General features: G+C 38.9%; 1 protein-coding gene across 2 annotated transcripts in view; it reads right to left on the reverse strand.

Annotated features, from left to right (window-relative positions):
* The window catches only part of LOC126751955 (E3 ubiquitin-protein ligase TRIM9), a 266,388-nt gene that overhangs the window by 20,020 nt on the left and 224,712 nt on the right, over window positions 1-21,656 (reverse strand). For both annotated transcript variants that reach the window (XM_050462434.1, XM_050462433.1), the window contains exons 3-6: window positions 7,529-7,624; window positions 5,459-5,590; window positions 4,077-4,178; window positions 2,993-3,152 (exon numbers count right to left, since the gene is read on the reverse strand). In XM_050462434.1, the coding sequence (XP_050318391.1) occupies window positions 2,993-3,152; window positions 4,077-4,178; window positions 5,459-5,590; window positions 7,529-7,624 (490 nt within the window). The remainder of the gene's footprint in view (window positions 1-2,992; window positions 3,153-4,076; window positions 4,179-5,458; window positions 5,591-7,528; window positions 7,625-21,656) is intronic.

A 21,656-nucleotide genomic window follows, 5' to 3' on the forward strand; every position in this document is an offset into this window, starting at 1 on the left:
GGAGTGGCCAGAAACGATTCTTTTACACATGGCTCAAGCAGCTCACAACTCCGGTCTTTGACCAAGTATCCTCTGGGTAGCCTAAGAACATCCGTTCGAAAGCGAGCTAATGTGAGAAGGCGAAAGATCCCCCACATAGGGTTGTGCGCTGGGTTTGGAACCCGCCACACCCCCAATGAAAAGGAACAACAAGCCTCGGATGAGAACATAACGCTGCTTTAGAAAAAAGTCTGTCTCAAATTTTGTGAAGATATCTCGTGAAGTAAAAAAGTTGTCTCTTTAAGCATATGATTCCGATCGTTCACTTTGTATGACATCTATATGCTTTCATGCTCCGGTATCGGCGGTTCCAACAAAAGAGGAGCTTCTTGGAGAGTAAAAGACTGTTACAAAATTTCAGATCGACGTCTTAAAACCAGAGGGACTAGACATACATGGATAAATTTACTCTGCTCGTCTTCCTGGTCATTCATTTAAAGGGTCTCCGACATATATTTTTGTATGGTACAAACACAAAGTTTGCAGTAAAGTCATTCAAAAACGAGTTTAAAAGCGTCTGTTAATCATTCTTCGACGACACGTTAAGTTTTTTGAAAATCAATTTTAAGAGAGATCCAACAAATCGTCCCTACACATTTTGGAATGTTTTGCATACCCAAATTACTGGTGACGAAACAAAATTGCAAAATTGGTACTGAAAAGCATTCCAGTCGAGATACTAATAGGAACCTGTATTGAAGGCAATTATATAGATTAGTATAAAAATGTCTGTTTGGGTCAAATTTACTATTAAACGAACTTAATCTTAAATCTTAGCACCAGTTCATAAGTGCTTGAGGTAGCTGGGTATATGAAGCGATCAGTCCAAACAGAATCACATTGAAGTTCTCTTCCCGCTTCAGAGACATTTCTGAAAATTGCAATTTGGACCACTGCGTCACAAAGGCTAGATCTTGTTTCTGTTTCTCCGCTCATATACCGACGAGAGATATATGGATGAAAAAAACCTACCGGACTACTGTTGTGAAAGGTAGCATTAGACTTACTGCTCCGAAGTGTAGCTTATTTCAGGTAGGTGATCACCATTACGACAGCAGAACGGCAATATTAGCGTTAAGCTCGCAAAGTTAAGGAGTTTATATCTTCACTGAAAATAAGAGCAAGCAATTTCATTAACAGACTCGTTTTGGTGTCTGAAAACCGCAGAGTCGATGAGCTAGCAATAGGTCCCCTCAACACGGACTGCGAACAAGTTGGATTTCCGATGTCATTTTGCGCTCTAGCACAGGACCTATGGACCTCGCGTTTGCTTAGCAAGCGTTGGTCGACGACTTGCCTTTGCGTGACTGCGTTATCCCATTGAACTACTTGACCTGAGCACAGTTCACCTTGCCGCAATCGTATAAGTTATTACTGGACACTGTACAATAGACATTCATGCTTCAAGGCTAAAATTACAGTCGAACGTGAGTATATTGTCAAAATTGTATGGAAGCAGGTAAGTTGGAAATGTCAGATAATTTCGCGTTCATTGTCCAGCCTTTGCAAGACTGAGGTTGAAACATGCCGGCATCCATTCCTTCGGCGAACCAGGAGAAAAAGTCGAAACTGATATTAGCCGTCTAAACATGATTTGTGATAGACTCAAAGCTCTTCGTCGTGGACGTCTCCATGATCAATTTGATAGGAGTTCTGGGTTAAAATGTTCAGCAAAGACCCGACTTTCAATAGGTAGCATGAAAGTGGTAGAACAAAAGGTTTCAAAAACCCTGACTTAGTTAAGAAGGTAATAACTCTTTTGTAGCGGAAAGACTACAGTGTTCTGAAACTTTTGTCAGAAAGGTTAAAAGGAGGCAAGGCTTAAGTCTTAGTCAAAGTCTTAAGTCAAAGTTCAGATAGTTCCAGACAGGAATTCCAAACAAGAAACTCGAGCCAAACGGCTTCACCTTGATTTCTTCAAAAATTGTGACTGCTGCATTATGATTGATGAGCCGTATGTGCTTGGGGACTTTGCTCAGCTTCCAGGTGTGAATTTTTATTTCACAGATCATAGCGACAATATGCAAGAGGAGTTTAAAACACAAAAAAAGACAAAGTTTCCAAAGAAATTTTTGGTTTGGCAAGCAATTTGTAGCTACAGTAAAAGAAGCAGCTCTTTTGTTACAACTGAAACTATCAACACTGATTTCTACATCCAGGAGTGTTTGCAAACACGGCTTTTGCTATTCATAAGACGGCGTGAAGTATCTACATTTTTTGGGACTGCCTTGGTTTCATGCCTTTAGAGCAAATGGGCACCACAGTGAGTGGTATGAGAAGAATAGCTTTTGTGCCCAGATTTGCAAATCCTCCTAACTGTTCAGAGCTCAGACCCATCGAAATATAATGGGCGCTGAATGACATTTTGTGATTTTTTTTAATACATGAAATGTTTATTAATTTCATCGCGCGCAAGCCTTAAATACCTTTTTTATTATCGACTCTATTTTATCGCACAACACTGTACAGTTAACTATGTTCGGCAAAGTCCTTAAACAAAATCATTTATTGTTTAGCTTTCAAGTGCTGCCGCTGGTAAATTACTAATTTAGCGAAAATATAACATTTTGGTTATATAATTGGTTAGCAATTACTTCGTTAATTGGTTTTGGTGCATTTCAAATCTGACATGGATTACTAAATATCATTTGCCAAACTACACTTATATTTTTAATGCTTTCAAGTAGTACAAAATGTTATGCAAATACTGTATTTTGGTTAATACTTCTAATTAGCGGTCATTTACCATAATATGGGAATCTCACATAGCAATGCTTAGATACAAAAAATTAGCAGTACGTATGTATGTATGAATGACTCGTACTCGTTTATGCTTCGCATAGATACTTATGGTATATGAATACTTATGGTATATGAATTTTTAGATAGCTAGTATGTATTTTTTATACAGTTATATATATAAATATATTTATTTGGCAACTTTTGGACATACCTTTCATTTGCATAAAATTCAAATTATCAATGGCGCGCACCAGGGCAGCGTCGTCCAACGTCAGATCCACAATTGGCGAGACACGCGGAGCGGCATTTGTCACCTCCTGATGCCAGGTCATGTCCGTATTGGCAACGCGATTAATCAGCATGGAGCCGACCTGTGGGAATGCACGCCGACCGAGGAAAGTAAAAACGTCTAATTAGAAATCCACTTATATACTTATATATATGTATATTAGGGTGTTTTTTTTTTTTGAACTATTAATTTTTTTCAGTCCCGTCACGAAATTTCCTTGGAAATACGCTAAAAAAATTTTAATAGATTTTTTAATACGTACCATCTATAAAAATTCTATAAAGCCTTACTTAAAAAGCCGAATATCTCGAGAAGTATTAATGATAGCGATTTTGACCTTGGACCTTTTTTATAGCAAATAAAATTTCCTACAAATTTGTCATGTACTTTTTTTCTATAGCGCCTGTCATTTACGAGGTATATACAAAAAAATGCGAAATTCTTTGAAAAATCGGGTTTAGAGCCCCGTACTACCTCGCTGGTGTGAGTTACTACTTTGTTGCACTGGGCACTTTTCTAGAGTGAACAATTCTGAGAAATATGCGTCTAAAGTCAAAGCGATGCCATAAAAAACCTCTGATTTGTAGGAATTTAAAGATAAAAACTCACGATTGTAGTGTATTTTCTATGGAAAAGTTTTACAGGCCTTGGTCCAGTTCTTAATGTTAATATTAAGGGCTAAAATTTTCAGAGAATTTTTTTAGGGTATTTCCAAGGAAATTTCGTGACGGGACTGAAAAAAATTAATAGTTAAAAAAAAACACCCTAATGTATATGTATGTGTGCGTGCAGAAAAGAAAACAATGAAATGACATGAAGTAGGTTGAGAAGACCGAAGGGAATATACACCAGCTCCGTGGCGCAGCACTCGTTAAAAGTGAAAAGCGCACACATATACATATGCAAGCACATATACAGCGAATATTATGACATCTACACATAACTGCAGCGTCTAAGGTGATTTGCATAATTTAGTAGTCCGTAATTAGTCTCCTACTCTACTTACTTGTAGAAAGGCTGCGCTGTCGGTCTCTTTCAACGCCTCAATGCAGAATTGTATAAGTCCAGTGGTTTGTTGCAACTTGCCCGTGCAATTTGATTGCTGATCCTATATGGAAAATGAAGAGCGACAAAACAAAGCATGAATATGTTATATTAGATGAGAATCGTTTTTTATAAATGAATCTTATAAATCTTAAATATTTATGCTAAAATAACCAGAAGGTTTGGAACTTGTGGGTCTCATCATTAGAGCGGATTGATTTATAGGGCGCCGTCAGTTCTGCTTTCTTTAGACTGGATAAGGAAGCGGAAAGCGCAGCAAATAGGTCTGGTAGTGAACGAGGCCAAGACGAAATAGCTCCTGCCATCAAATAAACAGTCGTCGCACTCGCGACTTCGCTCCCAAGTCACTGTTGAGAGTTAAAACTTCGAAGTCGTAGATAATTTCGTCCATCTTGGAACCAGCATTATCATCAACAAGCATATCATTTTCGAAATCCAACGCAGAATAACTCTTGCCAACAGGTGTTACTTCGGACTGAGTAGGCAATTGAGCAGTAAAGTGCTCTCTCGACGAGCAAAGACCAAATTCTTCAAGTCACTTATCATGATCAGTCACTCATGAGTTGTACGAGACATAGTTCAGGGAATACATAGGGCATGTCATCCGAATGAATGAAAATACTCGAGCACTGAAAGTATTCGACGCAATACCCGCCGGAGGAAGCATAGGAAAAGGAAGACCTCCACTCCGTTGGTAAGACCAGATGCATATGGGCCTAGCTACACTTAGAATCTCAAATTGGTGCCAAACAGCAGAAAGGAAGAACGTCTGGCGCGCTGTTGTAAATTCCGCTATAACCACGTAAGCGGTGTCTACGCCAACAAAGAAGAAGCATCATTCTGAACAACTTAGGAGACTATGGGTCTAAAACCGGTTTCGAGCCAGCGATTTTTAGGGCGAAATTTTTTAGGGATCATAAAGATTTGTTCGTCAGTTTTTAAGATATCCGAATGAAATTTAATACGTAAGTGCATTTTGAGATTCTATTGAACATTTGTTGGAATCCGTCAGATAGGACAACGCTAACACATATCTCCCGTACAACCGATTATTCAGATCTTTTAAACTTCGCTTAGAAAATAGCTGGTTGGAAACTGTTTTCAGACTCTTAGTCTCTTAGACTCCGTAGAACATTTACCGCAAACGCGATTTTATAGAAAAAAATCGACCCGCTCTAATCTCAATAATTTTTAATTTTTATTTATTTTATTAAAATAATACATTACTTCAGTGCTTTTGTAGGCATGAATATAAATTTATATATAAATATATATGTATATGTATATATAAAGCGTAAAGTAACTTCCTCCCATCTCACTCACCTTTAATATTCTGATTTTCGTGTCCTTATCCATGCGTATAGCCTCGAGTAGATATTCACGTCGGTCGTGTATTGCTTGTATTAAGGCTTCGCATTGTGCCGTCACCAATCTTTCGAACTCCATGCAAGACTCCTACTCCGTCAGCCACGGAAAAAAGCGACAGCATTAGAAGAGAAAAAAACGAAAAAGAGAAAAAACGAAGAAGATAAATAAGTGAAGGATTGTGAGTAAGGTATGACATGACGTGGCGGTGAAAATGAAGTTTTATTAAAATTGAAGAAATACAAAAGACATTGTTTGCTTATTTCGTGCTTGTTAATAATTTGTATACCCTGAAGAGGGTTTATTAAATTTCCACGAAGTTTTTAATACCCAGAAGGAAATGTTGGAGATTTATGAAAATACATGAACACATAATCAGCGTGCAAAACTGAGTCGATTTAGACGTTTGTAAAGAGTGATCCATTTCGAGACTCCCTACTTTTTAAAAGGAAAAACACAGAACCTCCAATTTTAATGGGCAATGTTTATTATCATTCGAAAGAACATTCTTTGTCATTTATTTCTTGAAGGTTATCTCGATCAAGTATTGGCCGCGGCTTCGTCTCAGATGGTCCATAGATTTTAGACTCTACTTATCAGCACAGGAAAAAGTCTAACGTTGTCATATCACACGATCTTGGTGGCCAATCGACCGGCCCAAAATGTTAGATTAGCTGCACACCGAAGTGTTCTCTCAATAAATCCATTGATTGATGCGATGTGTGGAAAGTGGCGCCATCTTGTTGAAAACAAATGTCGCCGAGATCACGAGCTTCACTTTCAAGCATCAAATAGTCGGTTATCATGACGCGATAACGGACGCCATTGACGATTACGTTCTTACCGGCATTATCATTTGAAGAAATATGGACCGCTGATTCCATCGGTCTACAAACCACACCAAACCGGTGTCTTTTCTGGATGAAATGGCAGCTCTTGAATCTCTTCGGGTTACTCTTCGTCCCAAATGCGGTAATTTTGCTTATTTACATACTCGTTAAGCCAGAAATGGGCCACATCGCTGAACAAAAGTTGGCTCGAAAAAGTCGGATCTTCTTGGAACTTTTCAAGAGCCCATAGAGCGAAGCGATGTTACTTGGGACGGTCGAAAGTATGGATCTATTAAAAATAGGCTATGGAAAAAAGTACCTCTACATGGATCACCCGCGATTCGCGAACTAGTCACTCAGTTTTAGAAATATCGATATGATTTTCAAACTTTCTTTTCTTTTCAAGAAGTTAATCATCATCAAGAACGTTAGAACCAAGTTATTTTAAGGAAATCTTCACGAAATGTGGCTTAGCTCACTGTCCTAGGCTACATCCTACGAAAATATGGTTCGGATCGGACTACTATAATCTTTATTTACCTTTTTAGGCTATGATATATGCACCTGTATAGGGTATTATAGCTGTGGTGCAGCCCAAGTTAAAGTTTTTTTCTAGTTTACTTTATTTACGCTCACGCTTTAGCTTAGATTAACATGCTGCCAGCGCTAAGGTAAACGCGAACTGTCTTAGCAGCCCAGCCATGCGCGCTCCCAGAGCAAGTTAATGTACTTCAGCTGACAGGAGAGTAAAGAGTATGCGTAATTAAAAAGTTTCGTCGTAAATACCGCTATTTTTATGAAAGCTGCAGTAATTTGCGCGGTTTTCCTAATGAAAGTTCTATAGGAATTTCGGCTTAGCGTTAATGGCAACATGCTTTAACAACAACAAAAAGAACATGTACTTTGAAAGTTGTAACTGTCGCGCCGAGGCGCCCTCGAGCGTTGCATGCCTTCATTATTTCCAAGCAGCGACACTACAGAATTTGAAATATTAAAAAAAAGGTTGCATGAAAGTACGAAAAAGTAATTGTTGCCACATTCACTTAAGGCAAGGGATCTTCTTGCGTCTCTTCTCTTTTAATTTTTTTAATAAGCGCAGCAAAAAAAACAACAAAATATGCATAGTTTGTTTGCGTAAAATTCACCCGACGCTCGGCGCTTTAACTTTCTGTAGAGCACGCCGCGAGCACTCACTTACCGTCACTTTGTCACTCATGCCTTTTAATCGCTGTATGAATTCCGTGGTGGAACGGGCCTTCTCCGACAACTGCTGCAAATTATGTGAGAGTTCCGTCTGCAAATAAAAAGATAAGACATAGAAAAGTTATTAGTTGGCGATTATGTATGTGTGTTGGTGTGTTAAACGCGAGAGTACATAGCAAAAGAGAGTATTCTAACGACTGCTCTGCGGTATTTTCCGAAAATCGAAATAATTAAGCGGCGAGCTGAGATCACACTATCATAAGGATTTTTATTTAAGACTAGTACACACTTAACATTGGAGCTAAAATCTATTCTTCTAACGTTTTCAAGAAAACTTATTTCGTTGGAAAAAAGAAATTATATAAAATAGTATAACTATAACACTTTTGCAATGTACCTCAGTTCCTTGAGCTTCTTCTTCGAGACCTTACAACTTTGGACTATAGATCTGATCGGGATCAATTAGAGAAAACGAAAGCAGTTTGAAGCTCAATTTAAGCTTTCGCACACCAAAATTTTGATGAGCAATGTGTTCAACAAGTTTTCTTGATATGCCTTTGGATGGCAGCTATCTTCCAGCTTTGAAATCCAACCCAGAATCACTCTTGTTAACAGGTTATACTTTGGACTGAGCAGGCACATGAAAAGTAAAGTCCTCTCACGACGAACAAAGATCCAAACACGAAAAGCCCCTAATCATTTCCGTCCATTCATGGACGATGGCATCATCTGATTAGTCGGACTTATGGATGTTCGAGAGAAAAGTTTTGCGGAAAATTTCTGGTTCTTTGAGTATTGACATTGTTGCGAGTACTGCAGTCGATGGAATGATGAGCTGTACGAGATATGGCGACATTGACATAATTCAGCGAATCAAGAGACAGCGGCTACGCTGGCTGTAGCATGTTGTCCGGAGGGAAGAGAACTCTCCAGCTTTGAAGGTTTTCGTTTCAGTACCCGCCGATGGAAGCCCTAGGTGCTTAATTTGACGAATCACTAATAAATGATTACTTCGGCAGGAGTGGGGCCCAGAAAATATTCGTCAACACACTTTTTGATATCAGCAAAATGTATTTCTTAATTTTTTTTTTAAATACTAAAAGTTGCCTTAAGATTGCATAGGTCGTTCGCAGCAACTTGGACTGACGTATGGAACGGTTTGGCGCATTTTACGTCGAGATGATAAATTGAAAGCGTACCAAATACAGCTTGTGCAAGAACTGAAGCCGCTCGACCTTCCCAAGCAACATTGCTTCGCTCTATGGGCTCTTGGAAAGTTATGAGAAGATCCGACGTTTTGGAGCAACATTTTGTTCAGCGATAAGGCCCGTTTCTGGATCAATGGTTAAGTAAACAAGCAACTTCGCCGCATTTAGGACGAAGAGCAAACTGAAGAAATGCCAGAGCTGCTATTTTATCCAGATAAAACAACGGTTTGGTGTGGTTTTTGTGGGCCGGTGGAATTGTGTTTCGGTCCATATTTCTTCAAAAATTATGACGGTGAGAACGTAACCGTCATAGCGACTATATGATGTCTGAAATTAGTGATCTCGGCGACATTTGGTTTTAATGGACTTATTGAGAGAATACTTCTGTGAGCAGATAATATCATGTTTTGGACTAGTGAATTGGCCAGCAAAATCGTATGATATCACACCGCTAGACTTTTTCCTGTGGGGATATGTAAAGTCTAAAGTCTTTGCGAACAATCCTTCTTCATTGCAGGCCTTGGAGCAAAAGATCACGCGTGTCATTTGGCAGTTACCAGTCGAAATGCTCGAACGAGTCAACGAAAATTGGACTCAACGGCTGGACCATCTGAGACACAGTCGCGGCCAACATTTGAAAGAGATAATCTTCAAATTATGAATGCCAAACAATGTTCTTTCGAATGATAGTAAACTTTCCCCTTTAAATTTGAAGTTTTTGTGTTTTTTCTTTAAAAAAGTAGGGAACCTCGAAATGTATCACCCAATATCTCATATAAGATTATTTTTAATATACATAAATATCTCTGATACGAAGCAAAATGAAGTACATTACCACGTATTACCCATCCTTACGTATTGTTTTAATGCATTTTTTGCAACTCCAATATTTAAATACACGAATGTCAACGCCGTTGTTTGGCAGTGCCATCTCTAAGCACACATGTTGCAGCACTTGGATTGATTTATTACCATGTAACAGCATGTCAATAACATTGCCACAACTACTCGAAGTTGTTTGAAAGCCGGCGGCGAAATAGCGCGGGGTTTGAGTAGTAAATATTTACAAACAAAACAAACAAAGGTCGCCCGGACCGTGCCACTCGCGCCACCTCTGCCGTCTGCTCGCTGCCACAGTTAAACACAGGCGGATAGACAACACAAATGGCAGCCAACCGAGCACAAACCAATAAAGCTAGCAGTCAGTCAGAGTCATGTAAACAGTTATAACCTATGCACACATACATACATACCATACAAAGGAGTATGTAAGTACACTTGTACAATGCTGCTGTAAGCACAAATATCATTCTGCCAAATGCTTCCGCAGCATATGTACCTTGATGAAGGTGGCATGAGGCGCCGCCGTCGCCGCCACCAGCTCTCGTTGCCACGGCTGCAGTCCGATGTGTGGCAGATAAGCGCAACGGCAAACAGACAGACAAGAGACGGCCGACCGCCAAGCCAAGCAGACACAGCGACCCCAAGCCGCCGAGCCGCCGAGCGAATGAAGCGGTCATAGGAATGAAAGTTTGGAATTTACTTCATTTAATTTGAATAGGTCGTGTGGCGGACAGCTGCAACTAAACGGATGTGCATGTGAGGATGAGCTTATTGTAAATGTGTGCGTAGATATGCCGGCGCTACAAGCAGGAAATGTTTTCAGCAGCTGTCATGGCGCAGAAACACCGTTAAACAGCAGCAGTAGCAGCGATAGGCGTTGAAAGGCATACCCGTACATATAGCGCAGAAGGACCCATTACCCACTCTCTAACCTCGCTAAGCGCGCACGACGTATGCGCAACATGGTGGTTGAAGCTGAAGTCAGCGCTGCAAGTGGAGTTCGCATTCGAACTCAAAGCAGTCGGTTGCTAATTTACCTGCAAAACAATTCATCTGGGTGAGTAGACATACAAATACAACCAGCCTACGTTTAATAAATCTCATTGAATAGCCGAGTGGTGAGTCATGGGATCAGCCGCAAAGGATACATGCTTGTAGCAGGATACATATGCACAATGCCAGTATTTTGTCTAGCTGGAGGCAGGTCCGCGTTTTCGTTCTACCTTGTAGGTCGGGTGTTATGCAACGGGATCATTAGGATGTTTAAATATGTTTTACATCAACAAAAGCCAACAAAAAATATCTGTTACAAAGGCATAATGAGAAAAAGGCAGCACAAGAAGCAACGAGTCGCCGAGCGACTTTACAAACGAGTTAATTCTAATGAATTGAAATGTTAAGTAGAAAATAACCACAGGACATATCAACACGCCAACCCTTGGCTCGTTACAACTGACAGTAGTGCCGATGGTAAAAGTTTGGCAGAAAATGACTGCCAGCAACAGACAGACTGCCAGTTCAGGGCGAAGCAAGCGGTGAGTGAAATTCTAAATTAAAATTGCAAATTAAATGCAAGTCATGCTGCACACACTTTTTCATATGTAAACCAATTATGCTTAAGGTACATCGTTTATTTATATTTCTTTGCTTTAATTATTCGATTCCTTACTCACTTTGCTTTGCTCGTTTCACACAACAACAGCTGTCACTGTCAGTCTGCAGAATTTCTTGCGGTTTTCGCTTCCGCTTTCCGCTACAAAATGCGGCAGGTAATGTGTGGCAGAGTTTCTTCGGGTTGCAAGTTTTAAAATTTAAAGTTTATGATTAAATTGCTAGGTTATGTAATGGTGATTGAATTTTTTGTGGTGTCTGATGTGCAAATTGTTTAAAAAATATATTAAATGTTTAAATATTACCTAATTATGTTTTTGACTTAAATTTGGTTTGGATATTTGAATTTTTCAAGTAAATTTTGTGGTTATATCCAAAAGTTGTAAGTGATTTCATTACCAGGTTTCGAGGTTTCCTGATTTTTTAAAGAAAAAACACAGAAGCTTCAAATTTAATGGGCAATATTTATTATCGTTCGAAAGAATCTTCTTTGGCATTTATTTTTTGAAGATTATCTCTTTCAAATGTTGGCTGCGGCTACGTTTCAGATAATCCATCCGTTGAGTACAATGGGTGATGTTTTGCTTCAAAGCCTGAATCGAAGTGGGATTGTCCGCATTGACTTTAGACTTTACATAACCCCATAGGAAAAGTTTTATCACTCGATCTTGGTGGCCAAACAACTGGAACAAAATGTGTTCACCGATAAATCCATTGATTGATGCGAGGCGTGGGAAGTGGTGCCGTCTTCTCGAAACCAAATGTCGTGGAGATCACGAGCTCCAATTTCAGGCATGAAATAGTCGCTGTTGACGGTTAGGTTCTCATGCTAAGATATGGGCATATTGGCCGATATATATGTATGTAAAGGTATTCCAGTATCGGCACTTCAATGTTTTGGATGACAAGTTTGACGCCGAAAATTCCTAGGTATGGATCAAAACGACATAATGCCCTGGGCCAGGCAATAATTGAATGACGCGGTCTAGATGTGGCCATCTCATTTTCCTGCTTGTATTTTTGACAAGTTAAGTCCTCCAAAAGCTTTAGGCGCATCGCGAGAGAGCCATTGGGTCAGTGTCTAGTTAGGGCAACTATCACTGCGGCTATGTGAACCTTACTAAGAGCTAGCAGTTGAATGAATATTGTACGTTTCACTCTGGTCAGAAAGTGCTGATTGTAGAAGCTAACGTAAGGTCCACAGAACCAGCGCCCGAATACACGATGACAGGGGAACCCCTGCTCATCCCATTCCGATGAAATTTAGGTAAGGCTTGCAACCTCATCGGCTTTACAGTTTCTGATGATTTAAAGACGGTCAGGTACCCCCTCAGACAAGTTTAATATGGAAGTTGCTTGATATTACTGCTATTGAGGTCATGTACTCCTTGAAAGTAGTTTTGAGTCCATTGTCAGCGAGGAGTGAATGTTTATCTCCGTAAAATAAAACGCACTTCAAAAAATTACATCCGCTGCTATCTTCATGGCTGCCACTTTTGATTGAAAGACATTACAGTGGTTGGGTAGTCTGACGAAAGAGTTGATTGAGAGCTTCCTCCACTCCCTCCTCTTCTCCAACCTTCGCTTTGAGCTTCGATCCATTCGTAAAAAAACGTTGATGCGTCTTCTCTCCAGCAACTTCGCACATCCCTCGGGGGTATGTGCACGGAGAAGATGAATTAGGAGTCGGCGAAGGATTTCAAAATGTCCGTATTAGGAACGTAGTAATTACTTTAATTAGAATTTAAATTTAATTTCACTTACGAGAGCCCAATCAAACAGAAGAAGAAGATGTATTTCTTTAAAGTAACTAGGCAGAACGATCCACGTTTCCAAATAAGGATCATTTCACCTCATTAGCAGTACACCAGCCACCTAGCAGTCATCCAGTAATACCATCTAGCTGTATTTTAGAACTTATCAATATTCTGGGGCTAAGAGAGTCGTTGTGTCTGAGAAGAGGGCACAATAGTCCTCAAGGCGCGTTGCAATCCTCATCTATTTATCTTGTCTTATGACACTAAACACGTGATTTTGACTTGGGAAAACATACCAGTTGCTTATGGGAAAAAACAGTCCACTCACCAGTTAGATCTGTGGTTCATACTAGTTGTGAACTATTTCATAACCAATTGCTCTGAGTGTAGAGTACAAAATAGATAGATGAATATGCATGTGTACTCGTAAGTCTGCTGCCTCGTTGGTGCCAAAGTGTCTGCGATTGTTATCTAACTACCACAAGCAACATAACAACAAAGATCGTCGTGGTGTAGACCTCGCAACCTTGCAACACGACTGGGCGTAGCAAGAATTTAAATGTTGCAAACGCCAACCAAGACGTTCAGTTGCCTGTCTTTGCCTGTTTCGGTGGCAGCTACTACATTTTAAATAGCATTTTTGCAGCAAACTGATTGCTCGTTGCAAAGAAAAAACAAACTAGAAAAAACTATTACGTCATCACGTGCTGCGCTTTGCCTGTACGCCGCTCGTGTCTATCTTTTTGTGCTGTCGTCTGCCTAGCGCTGCTCAGCAATGACATTGGCAACGCAGTTATTGTTGTTGTTCGTTGATATTGTTCTTGCTCGTTTTGTTGTTGCCGACAATGGTGGTACTCGTATACACTGTCAGGTTTATGGCCATGCCGCTGACAGTGGCGACAGTTTTGACAGACTCCCTGAGTGACAAAGTGTTTTTGGCGCTGCAGCAATTTCAACTCCTCGAGTCGTCTAAGTGCGTTGCGTGTTCATGCGTAAGCGCAACGCATTTCTGCGTCGCTCGAGCCATTTTAATAAACACTCGTAAATAGTTGCGTCCCCCACACTTGAGCTCGCTAGTTAGCCGCCAAACTGGTTCGACTTCTCCGAAGCTCGTCGCTTTCTGTAATTTTTATCACTCATGTTCTTGTAACTGTTGCGAAAATATTTCACGATTTATATGCCACTACAACAAGTTTATTATGTTTGGTTGGTTGGCTTGCTGCGCCTTTGGTTTCCCAACTCAGGCTCAGGCAGTCAGTTACTTTTGGCTGCCACTTTCGCTTTGTCGTTCGCCTGGAACATTTATACTTCGTGTGTTCTTATCTGCAATTACACATGCATTTGTTTGTATTGTTGTACAAATGGCGTGTGCCTGCTGAAGCTGTTGATACGAGCACAACTTTTTAATTTATAGACCGTTATTGTCTTGACTGCGACGACTGCAGACAGCAGTCGTAGCCAAGAGGTATGAAACAAATAAAGCGACGTCTGCTTTTCTGAAGGGAAAGACGGGCAAAGATAATCACACATTTTTGGTGGTAAAGTTTAATTATAAAAAGTTTATAATATTTTATTCTCCGTCATTTTATTGTATTCGCTCATTTGCTGAATTTTTATTATACCCTGAAGAGGGTATATTAAGTTTGTTACGAAGTTTGTAACACCCAGAAGGAAACGTCGGCGACCCTATAAAATATATGTATGCTCGTATATAAATGATCAGCGTGATGAGTTGAGTCGTTTGAACCATGTCCGTCTGTTTACAAATACGCAAATTGGTCCTTCAGTTTTTGAGATATCGATCTGAAATTTTACACACGTTCTTTTCTCTCGAAGAAATTTCTCGTTTGTTGCTACATACTGCCGATAACGAACCACTATAGCATAAAGCTCTCATACGAACTGAACTATAAAATTCAAGTTCTACAGCATATAGCTTTCATGCAAACTGATAGAGCGAAATACAGTCCTTACATAGAGAACTTGTTTATATTTGACAAGATAACTTCAAGAAGGATGGAGCCATGTGTAGATGTGCACGCAAATGAGGAAAGTTCTCTGAGCGCCATTCACTTGTGAGTGGCCAAAAACAATTCTTTTACATATGGCTCAAGCAGCTCACGACTTCCGGTCTAAGACCAAGTATCGCCTGGTCAGCCAAAAAAACGTCCGTTTGAAGGCGAGCTAAAGTGAGAAGGCGAATCATCTCTTCCAAGGGTTCTGAGCTGGGGTTGGGATCCGCCACGTAAAAAATACCCCCAATGAAAGAACACAGCAGCCTCGGATGAGAGACCCTCCTTTCGATGACGACTACTGCAAACGTATTAAGAATGCTACTTCAATTTAAGTATGAAATTGAGAAGTACGAGGTCGACGAACAAAGACCAAATTCTACAAGTCACATATCATTAATATTCCCATCCTATTATATGGTGCAGAGGCTAGAAAGATGACAACATCTGACGAGTCGAAGTTACTTGTTTTTTGGAGAAAGATTCGGCAGAAAAGGATTATTTTGCAAAGCAGCAGTACAATTTCCCGAGAAATTGCTCAGATCGGACTACTAAAACATACAAGTGACAAAAAAAAATAGTAAGACGACGAACCACGTCCAGCACGGCCATTAACGTCAATTGATGATCAACACGTCAATAATATAAAGGAATCGGTGCTTGAGAATCGATGATTAACAATCAGAGGTCTTACTGGGATCGTTGAAATATCGGAAGCATCAGTCAAAACCATTTTGAAAGATCATTTGGGCCTAAGGAATGTGAAAGCACACTTTGTACCAAATCACTCAACTTTTTCGAAAAACAACGTCGAGTTAACGTCTGAGAAACAAAGCCTTCCGACTACCAGGATGTCATTAAACATATGTATTATTACTGGCGATGAGTCTCGGATCTGTGCTTACGACTTGAAAATAGATGAACAAACGTCCGAATATCGTGGCAAAGGTGAGCCGAAGCCGAAAACGCGGTGTCAAAGCAGATCAAACATCAAGGTTATGTTGACAGTTTTTTTCGATTATTGAGGTATGGTGCACGCCGAATTCCTTCCAACCGGCCAAATTTTCAACAGGAAATACTATTAGTTATGCGTCATTTGCGTGAAGCTATTCGTTAAAAGATGCCGGAATTATGGGTAGACAACTTTGGTTTTTGCACCACGTTAACGCACCGACGCATAATGTATTGATTCTTCTTGAGTTTTTCGCCAAATTTTCAACCAATATCGTGCCGCAATCACCGTATCTTCTGTTTTAGCTCCGTGTAACTTCTGGCTATTCAGCAAACTCGAAGTTAATTTAAAGAGTTAATTGGAGACACTAAACGTGAATCGCTACGTGCATTGCAGAGCTGTTTCGGAAATTGACTCTAATAACTGTTTCGAGGATTGGAAAAATGTTGGCACAAGTGTATTCGGAACAAGGCGGACTACTTTGAGTGGGACGACATAGATTTTGAAGATTAAATTTAGAACTTTATATTATGGACTAAGTCTAACTATTTTTTGTTCATAGTAGTATAGCTGTCATACAAACCGATCGATCAGAATCAAGTTAAATATCTTTTTATGCCACCTGAGAGGGGTATTATAGCTTTGGTTCAGCCAAAGTTAATGTTTTTTTCCTTGTTTCTTGTTTTATTGAAATCATATAAAAGTTGTTTTTTACAGTTGTTTGTAAATTTCATGCTCACCGTATTAAATCATACCATTTTATTGCCTTTTAAAGCTACGTACATATGTACTATATGCATCTGCATGTGTATATGGATTTAGTAACACCTAACCGCATTTGGCAAAGGTTCAAAGTTGAAGAAACTCAGAAAATGTTGACAACCAAATTTTTCAACATATTTTATAATAACTAGCAAAAATCATAAATTGCTAGTTTCTAATCAATTTTCATGTACGGCCTTTTATAGAGTTATTTTATATTCACATGCATAAGAGTACATAAGTATTTACGACCACACATACATAAGTATGTAACATATATGAGACATTGTCGAAGTAGCCAGGAAAATAGCACTTCCACTAAAAGTTTCTGTCTGCAATTTAACTAGTCCGAAAAGTAGTAAATTCATATTTTTTTTGGAAAGTTGAAAGTTAGCTCAAAAGGAACGCATAATTACATCGATGACTCGGTAATTTTTGAACAATATCTGATATAAACCCCTCCTCAGTATGTAAATAGAACTAGTCTCTTTTTAACTAGTAAGATACCGGTACCTTTCATCCATTATTAACAAAATGTGACAACTGACATGAACAATATGCAAATAAAAATTAGTTTAGCATATACTTAGAACTAGTCCGTTTTGAACTAGTTAAGTCACTAGTATATTTCATAAACCAAAATTTACCAACTGACATGAAAAAAATCTAAATTAAAATCTACTGAGCATATAAATTGAACTAGTCCGTTTTGAACTAGTTAAGTTACTAGTATATTTCATAAACCAAAATTTACCAACTGACATGAAAAAAATCTAAATTAAAATCTACTGAGCATATAAATTGAACTAGTCCGTTTTGAACTAGTTAAGTTACTAGTATATTTCATTGACCAAAATTTACCAGCTGACATGAAAAAAATCTAAATTAAAATCTACTGAGCATATAAATTGAACTAGTCCGTTTTGAACTAGTTACTAAGTGACTAGTACATTTTACAACACAGAATGTGACAACTGACGTGATCAAAGTCCAAATGAAAATCTCCTTAGTTTATAAATTGAACGAGGTCGTTTTAAACTAGTAAAGATACTAGTATATTTCATATAATGATACCAAAATGTGACAACTAACATGTCTTACAATTCCACGGATTAAATAACAATAGCGCGTAAGAAAACGAGGCAATCAGCTGATTACCTGGGTTTGCTGCAGATACTAGTTCTAAAGCACTTTATAACTAGTTGATTTTAGAACATTGTGATTACTCACTACACTTGGCTAATGATACTTAAACATTAGTTCGACATACCGAACTTTTATTATATAACCATATTGCATTGCCACATGGAACGTGACCACATAAAGTGTATATATGTACATATGTATGTGTGAGTGTAAGAAACTATTCACATTTTGTCAAACAACCTGTTGGTCATTGATGTGTTACAAGGGTCACACGGTGCATTCAGCAGCCTCGTTAATCACAAGCCGCACATAAAGATGTGCAATATTTCAACAACCGTATGTTTGCCTGTGTGGATTATTATAGTCATAAATCGCCGAAAAATATGTGAATCGCAACGGCACTAACTAGGACACCGATATGATTACATTAATGTTAATACGTGTGTGTGTGTGAGTGGGTGAGTAATGGCTTTAGCCATAAAACTGTAAATAGCCACGAGCTTCATATTCACTTGCAAGTTTTCTTTTTTGTTATCAACTTGCCGCACTTATGGGAAATGTGAACAAATGACCTGCTTTCCTTGTAGATGGGAACCAACCACTGCCATAGTATGTATTTTAAATAATATACAATTTACTGTAAACTTTTACTTATTACATTTTTTAATACAAATATTTAGCTTGTTATGCATTATTTTTATGGAATGAAAAGTGAAGTTTCTTGAGGCCAAATACAAATATGTCGGGTCAATTGAAAACTTTCCGGACTGAAATATAGATGGCGCTACTAGAATAAAATCTATAAGACTTTCAATTAGCTTTAACATCATATTGCTTTTTGAAAAAAAAAAAAAATACAGCTGAAGCCAGAACTTGATTTAGCGACAAGTTTGCGGACATTGCCTCATAAAAATCAACCAACAAGGATTGGTATGCTAAGTTTAGACAAGGTAAAATGATTACCGTTACAGACGAAAACAACAAAACCCTCCACAATATAATGTTGGATGAATGTAAAGTGAAGTTGTTCGAGATAGCAGACGAATATTTATGTATGAGAAACCTCTGTGCAATGTGGGTGCCGTACGAGCTCACTTTTGACCCAACGAGTTGATGATTAGGAGCAGTGTTTGGAGGTGTTCAAGTGTAATAAGCCCAAGTTTTTGCGACGATATATGACAATGAATAAAGCATGGCTCCATCATTTCACTTCTAAGTCCAATGACAGTCATCCGAGTTGAAAACACACGATGAACCCGCTCCAAAGCGTAGAAAAACGCAACAAGTCGGCTGGCAAGGTTTCGGTGTCTGTATTTTGGGATGCGCATGATATAATTTTTACTCACTACCTTGAAAAAGAAAGAGCAGCGACTATTACATAGCTTTATTGTATCATTTAAAGGACGAAATCGCCGAAAAACGGCCGCATTTGAAAAAAAAAGAAAGTGCCGTTTCACCAAAACAATGCATCACCAAAACAATGCATGCGTCAGAAGACAGAAACGATGGCAAAAGTTCATGAATTGGGCTTGGAATTGCTTCCCTATCTAACGTTATCCTTCACATCTGCCCACAGTAACTATTTCCTGTTCTCAGATCTCAAAAGAATGCACGCTCGAAACAAAGTTTCGTCGAATGAAGAGCTTATAGCCGAAACTGAGGCCTATTTTGAAACAAAGAAGCAGTTGTACTATAAAAATGGTATCTACAAGAGGCTTGAATTTAAATAATTTTGTTTTGTAGAATACATAAGGCATGGACCCTGCTTCAGCAATTTAGTATGCAACAGAACACTGATCTATCAGAAAAAATGTCAACGTGAAGACTGTAAGCTCAATCTGTGAACTACTTCAAGAGCAAATATATGAAGAAAGTGAACTCTTTTGAGTTTCTAGTTCAAGTCCAACTGACGACATTCCTTGGCAAAAGCTAAAAAATAGAATAAAACTAACAACAAAACAACATACAAAGTAGATGGTTTGCAGTAAATTTTGAGGCGAAAAGTAGGTGCAAATGTAATTCGAAGCGCTTCAGCGAGCAATATGAACAATATACAATCTTAAGGAATACTCTATATTTTATGTCATACAGACATACTCGCACAACTATATTTTATATAACATGGTATGACATATGACTGACTGAGTCTTACAATATGACGACATATGAATTTAAATGAATTATCGTTGATTTATGGCATGACGAAGAAAAGAGTAAGTGCGCCAGAGACTGCATGCAGTGGAGAGAAAACAAATAAGGAAATGGATAATTGAATTTTAAGCGAAGACGAACAATAGGAAAGCAGACAAACTTATGGAGCAAACAGCTAACTGGGAAGTAGGGTGAACACAGCTGGGCAGATGATGTAAAGCTTTACAGCAACACCGCAAAATGCAACAGTTCTTCAAGTAAGTGTGTAAAGCACTCGAAATGAGTTGCCAAATTTCACAATTGAATTGCGGTAAAGAGGCTAAGTTCAAGTTGCAGTTAGTGTAGAAAGTCATAAGGAGAACTACCAGGCAAGAAGCAGTTGCATCATGACCGAGTGTCTAAAGAAATAAACGCAACCCAATTTCAATAAAGCTGGCCGCCGCACGACAAATGGCATATTGCAATGACATAAACAAATAGCTAAACGAGTGAGTGAGCGGGTGGCAAAAATAATAAACACTACGTCCGCCGCAAGCCTTTATATAGCTACATATATAGACTAAAAATAAATTTCTTAAATGAAAGACTTAAAAGGAAAGACACCAAATGTGAGACACCATCAGCTCTAAATGCCTGCGCGAAGGCGATGATCGGCTGGCATAAAAGTGTAAATATTTTTGTATGACAAATTGCATTTATATTGCACTCTTTACCGCGCTTAATGACTGCGATAAAGAGTGATTTAAAATTTAGGTTAAACAAATATTCATATTATTCTTTGGTATACTTGTTGTAGTCTTCATTTCAATGTGAAACAAAAAAAAAAGCCGAAAAAATACAGTTGAAGCACAAAAACTTGCTTTGATGAGGAGTTTCCGAACACTGCCTCAGGAAAATCAACCATCAAAGATTGGTGTTGCTACCGACGAAAAAATCAAAAAACTCCATAAATTTTTGGATAACCGTAAAGTGAAGTTCATCAAGATATCGAGCACTCTTAAGATATCCACTGGTCGTGTACATCATATTATTCAAGAATGTTTGGGTATGAGAAAGCTCTGTGAAAGGTGGGTGCCGCGCTCAGTTTAAACCAAAAAAGCTGACGAGCTGATGGTTCGGAGCAGTGTTTGGAGATGTTAAATCGTAATAAAACTAGGTTTTTGAGTCGGTATGTGGCAATGAATGATAAATGGCTCCATCATTTCTCTTCGAAGTCCAATCGGCAGTCATCCGAGTGGTCTGAACACGATGAATCCGTTAAAAGGCCAGGATAACGCAACAGTCGGTTGGCAAGGTTAAGATGTCTGCATTTTGGGTTGCGCATGGAATAATTTTTATTGACTATCTTGAAAAAGGAAGGATCAGCGACTATTACATAGCGTTATTGGATCATTTAAAGGACGAAATCGCCGAAAAAGGCCGGAGAAAGAGTAAGTACTACTTAACCAAGACAATGCACCGTGTTACAAGTAAGAAAAAACGACGGCAAAAATCCATGAATTTGGTTTCGAATTGCTTTCACATCCACGATATTCTCCAAATCTGACTCCGAGCGACTATTTCCTGTTCTCAGATCTCAAATGAATGCTCACCGAGAAGAAATTTTCGTCGAATGAAGAGGTGGTCGCCGAAACTGAAGAAGCAAAGGACAAATCGTATCACAAAAGTGATATCGAAAAGT

This window comes from Bactrocera neohumeralis, chromosome 3, assembly GCF_024586455.1.
Source record: "Bactrocera neohumeralis isolate Rockhampton chromosome 3, APGP_CSIRO_Bneo_wtdbg2-racon-allhic-juicebox.fasta_v2, whole genome shotgun sequence".
In the NCBI taxonomy this organism is placed as follows: domain Eukaryota; kingdom Metazoa; phylum Arthropoda; class Insecta; order Diptera; family Tephritidae; genus Bactrocera; species Bactrocera neohumeralis.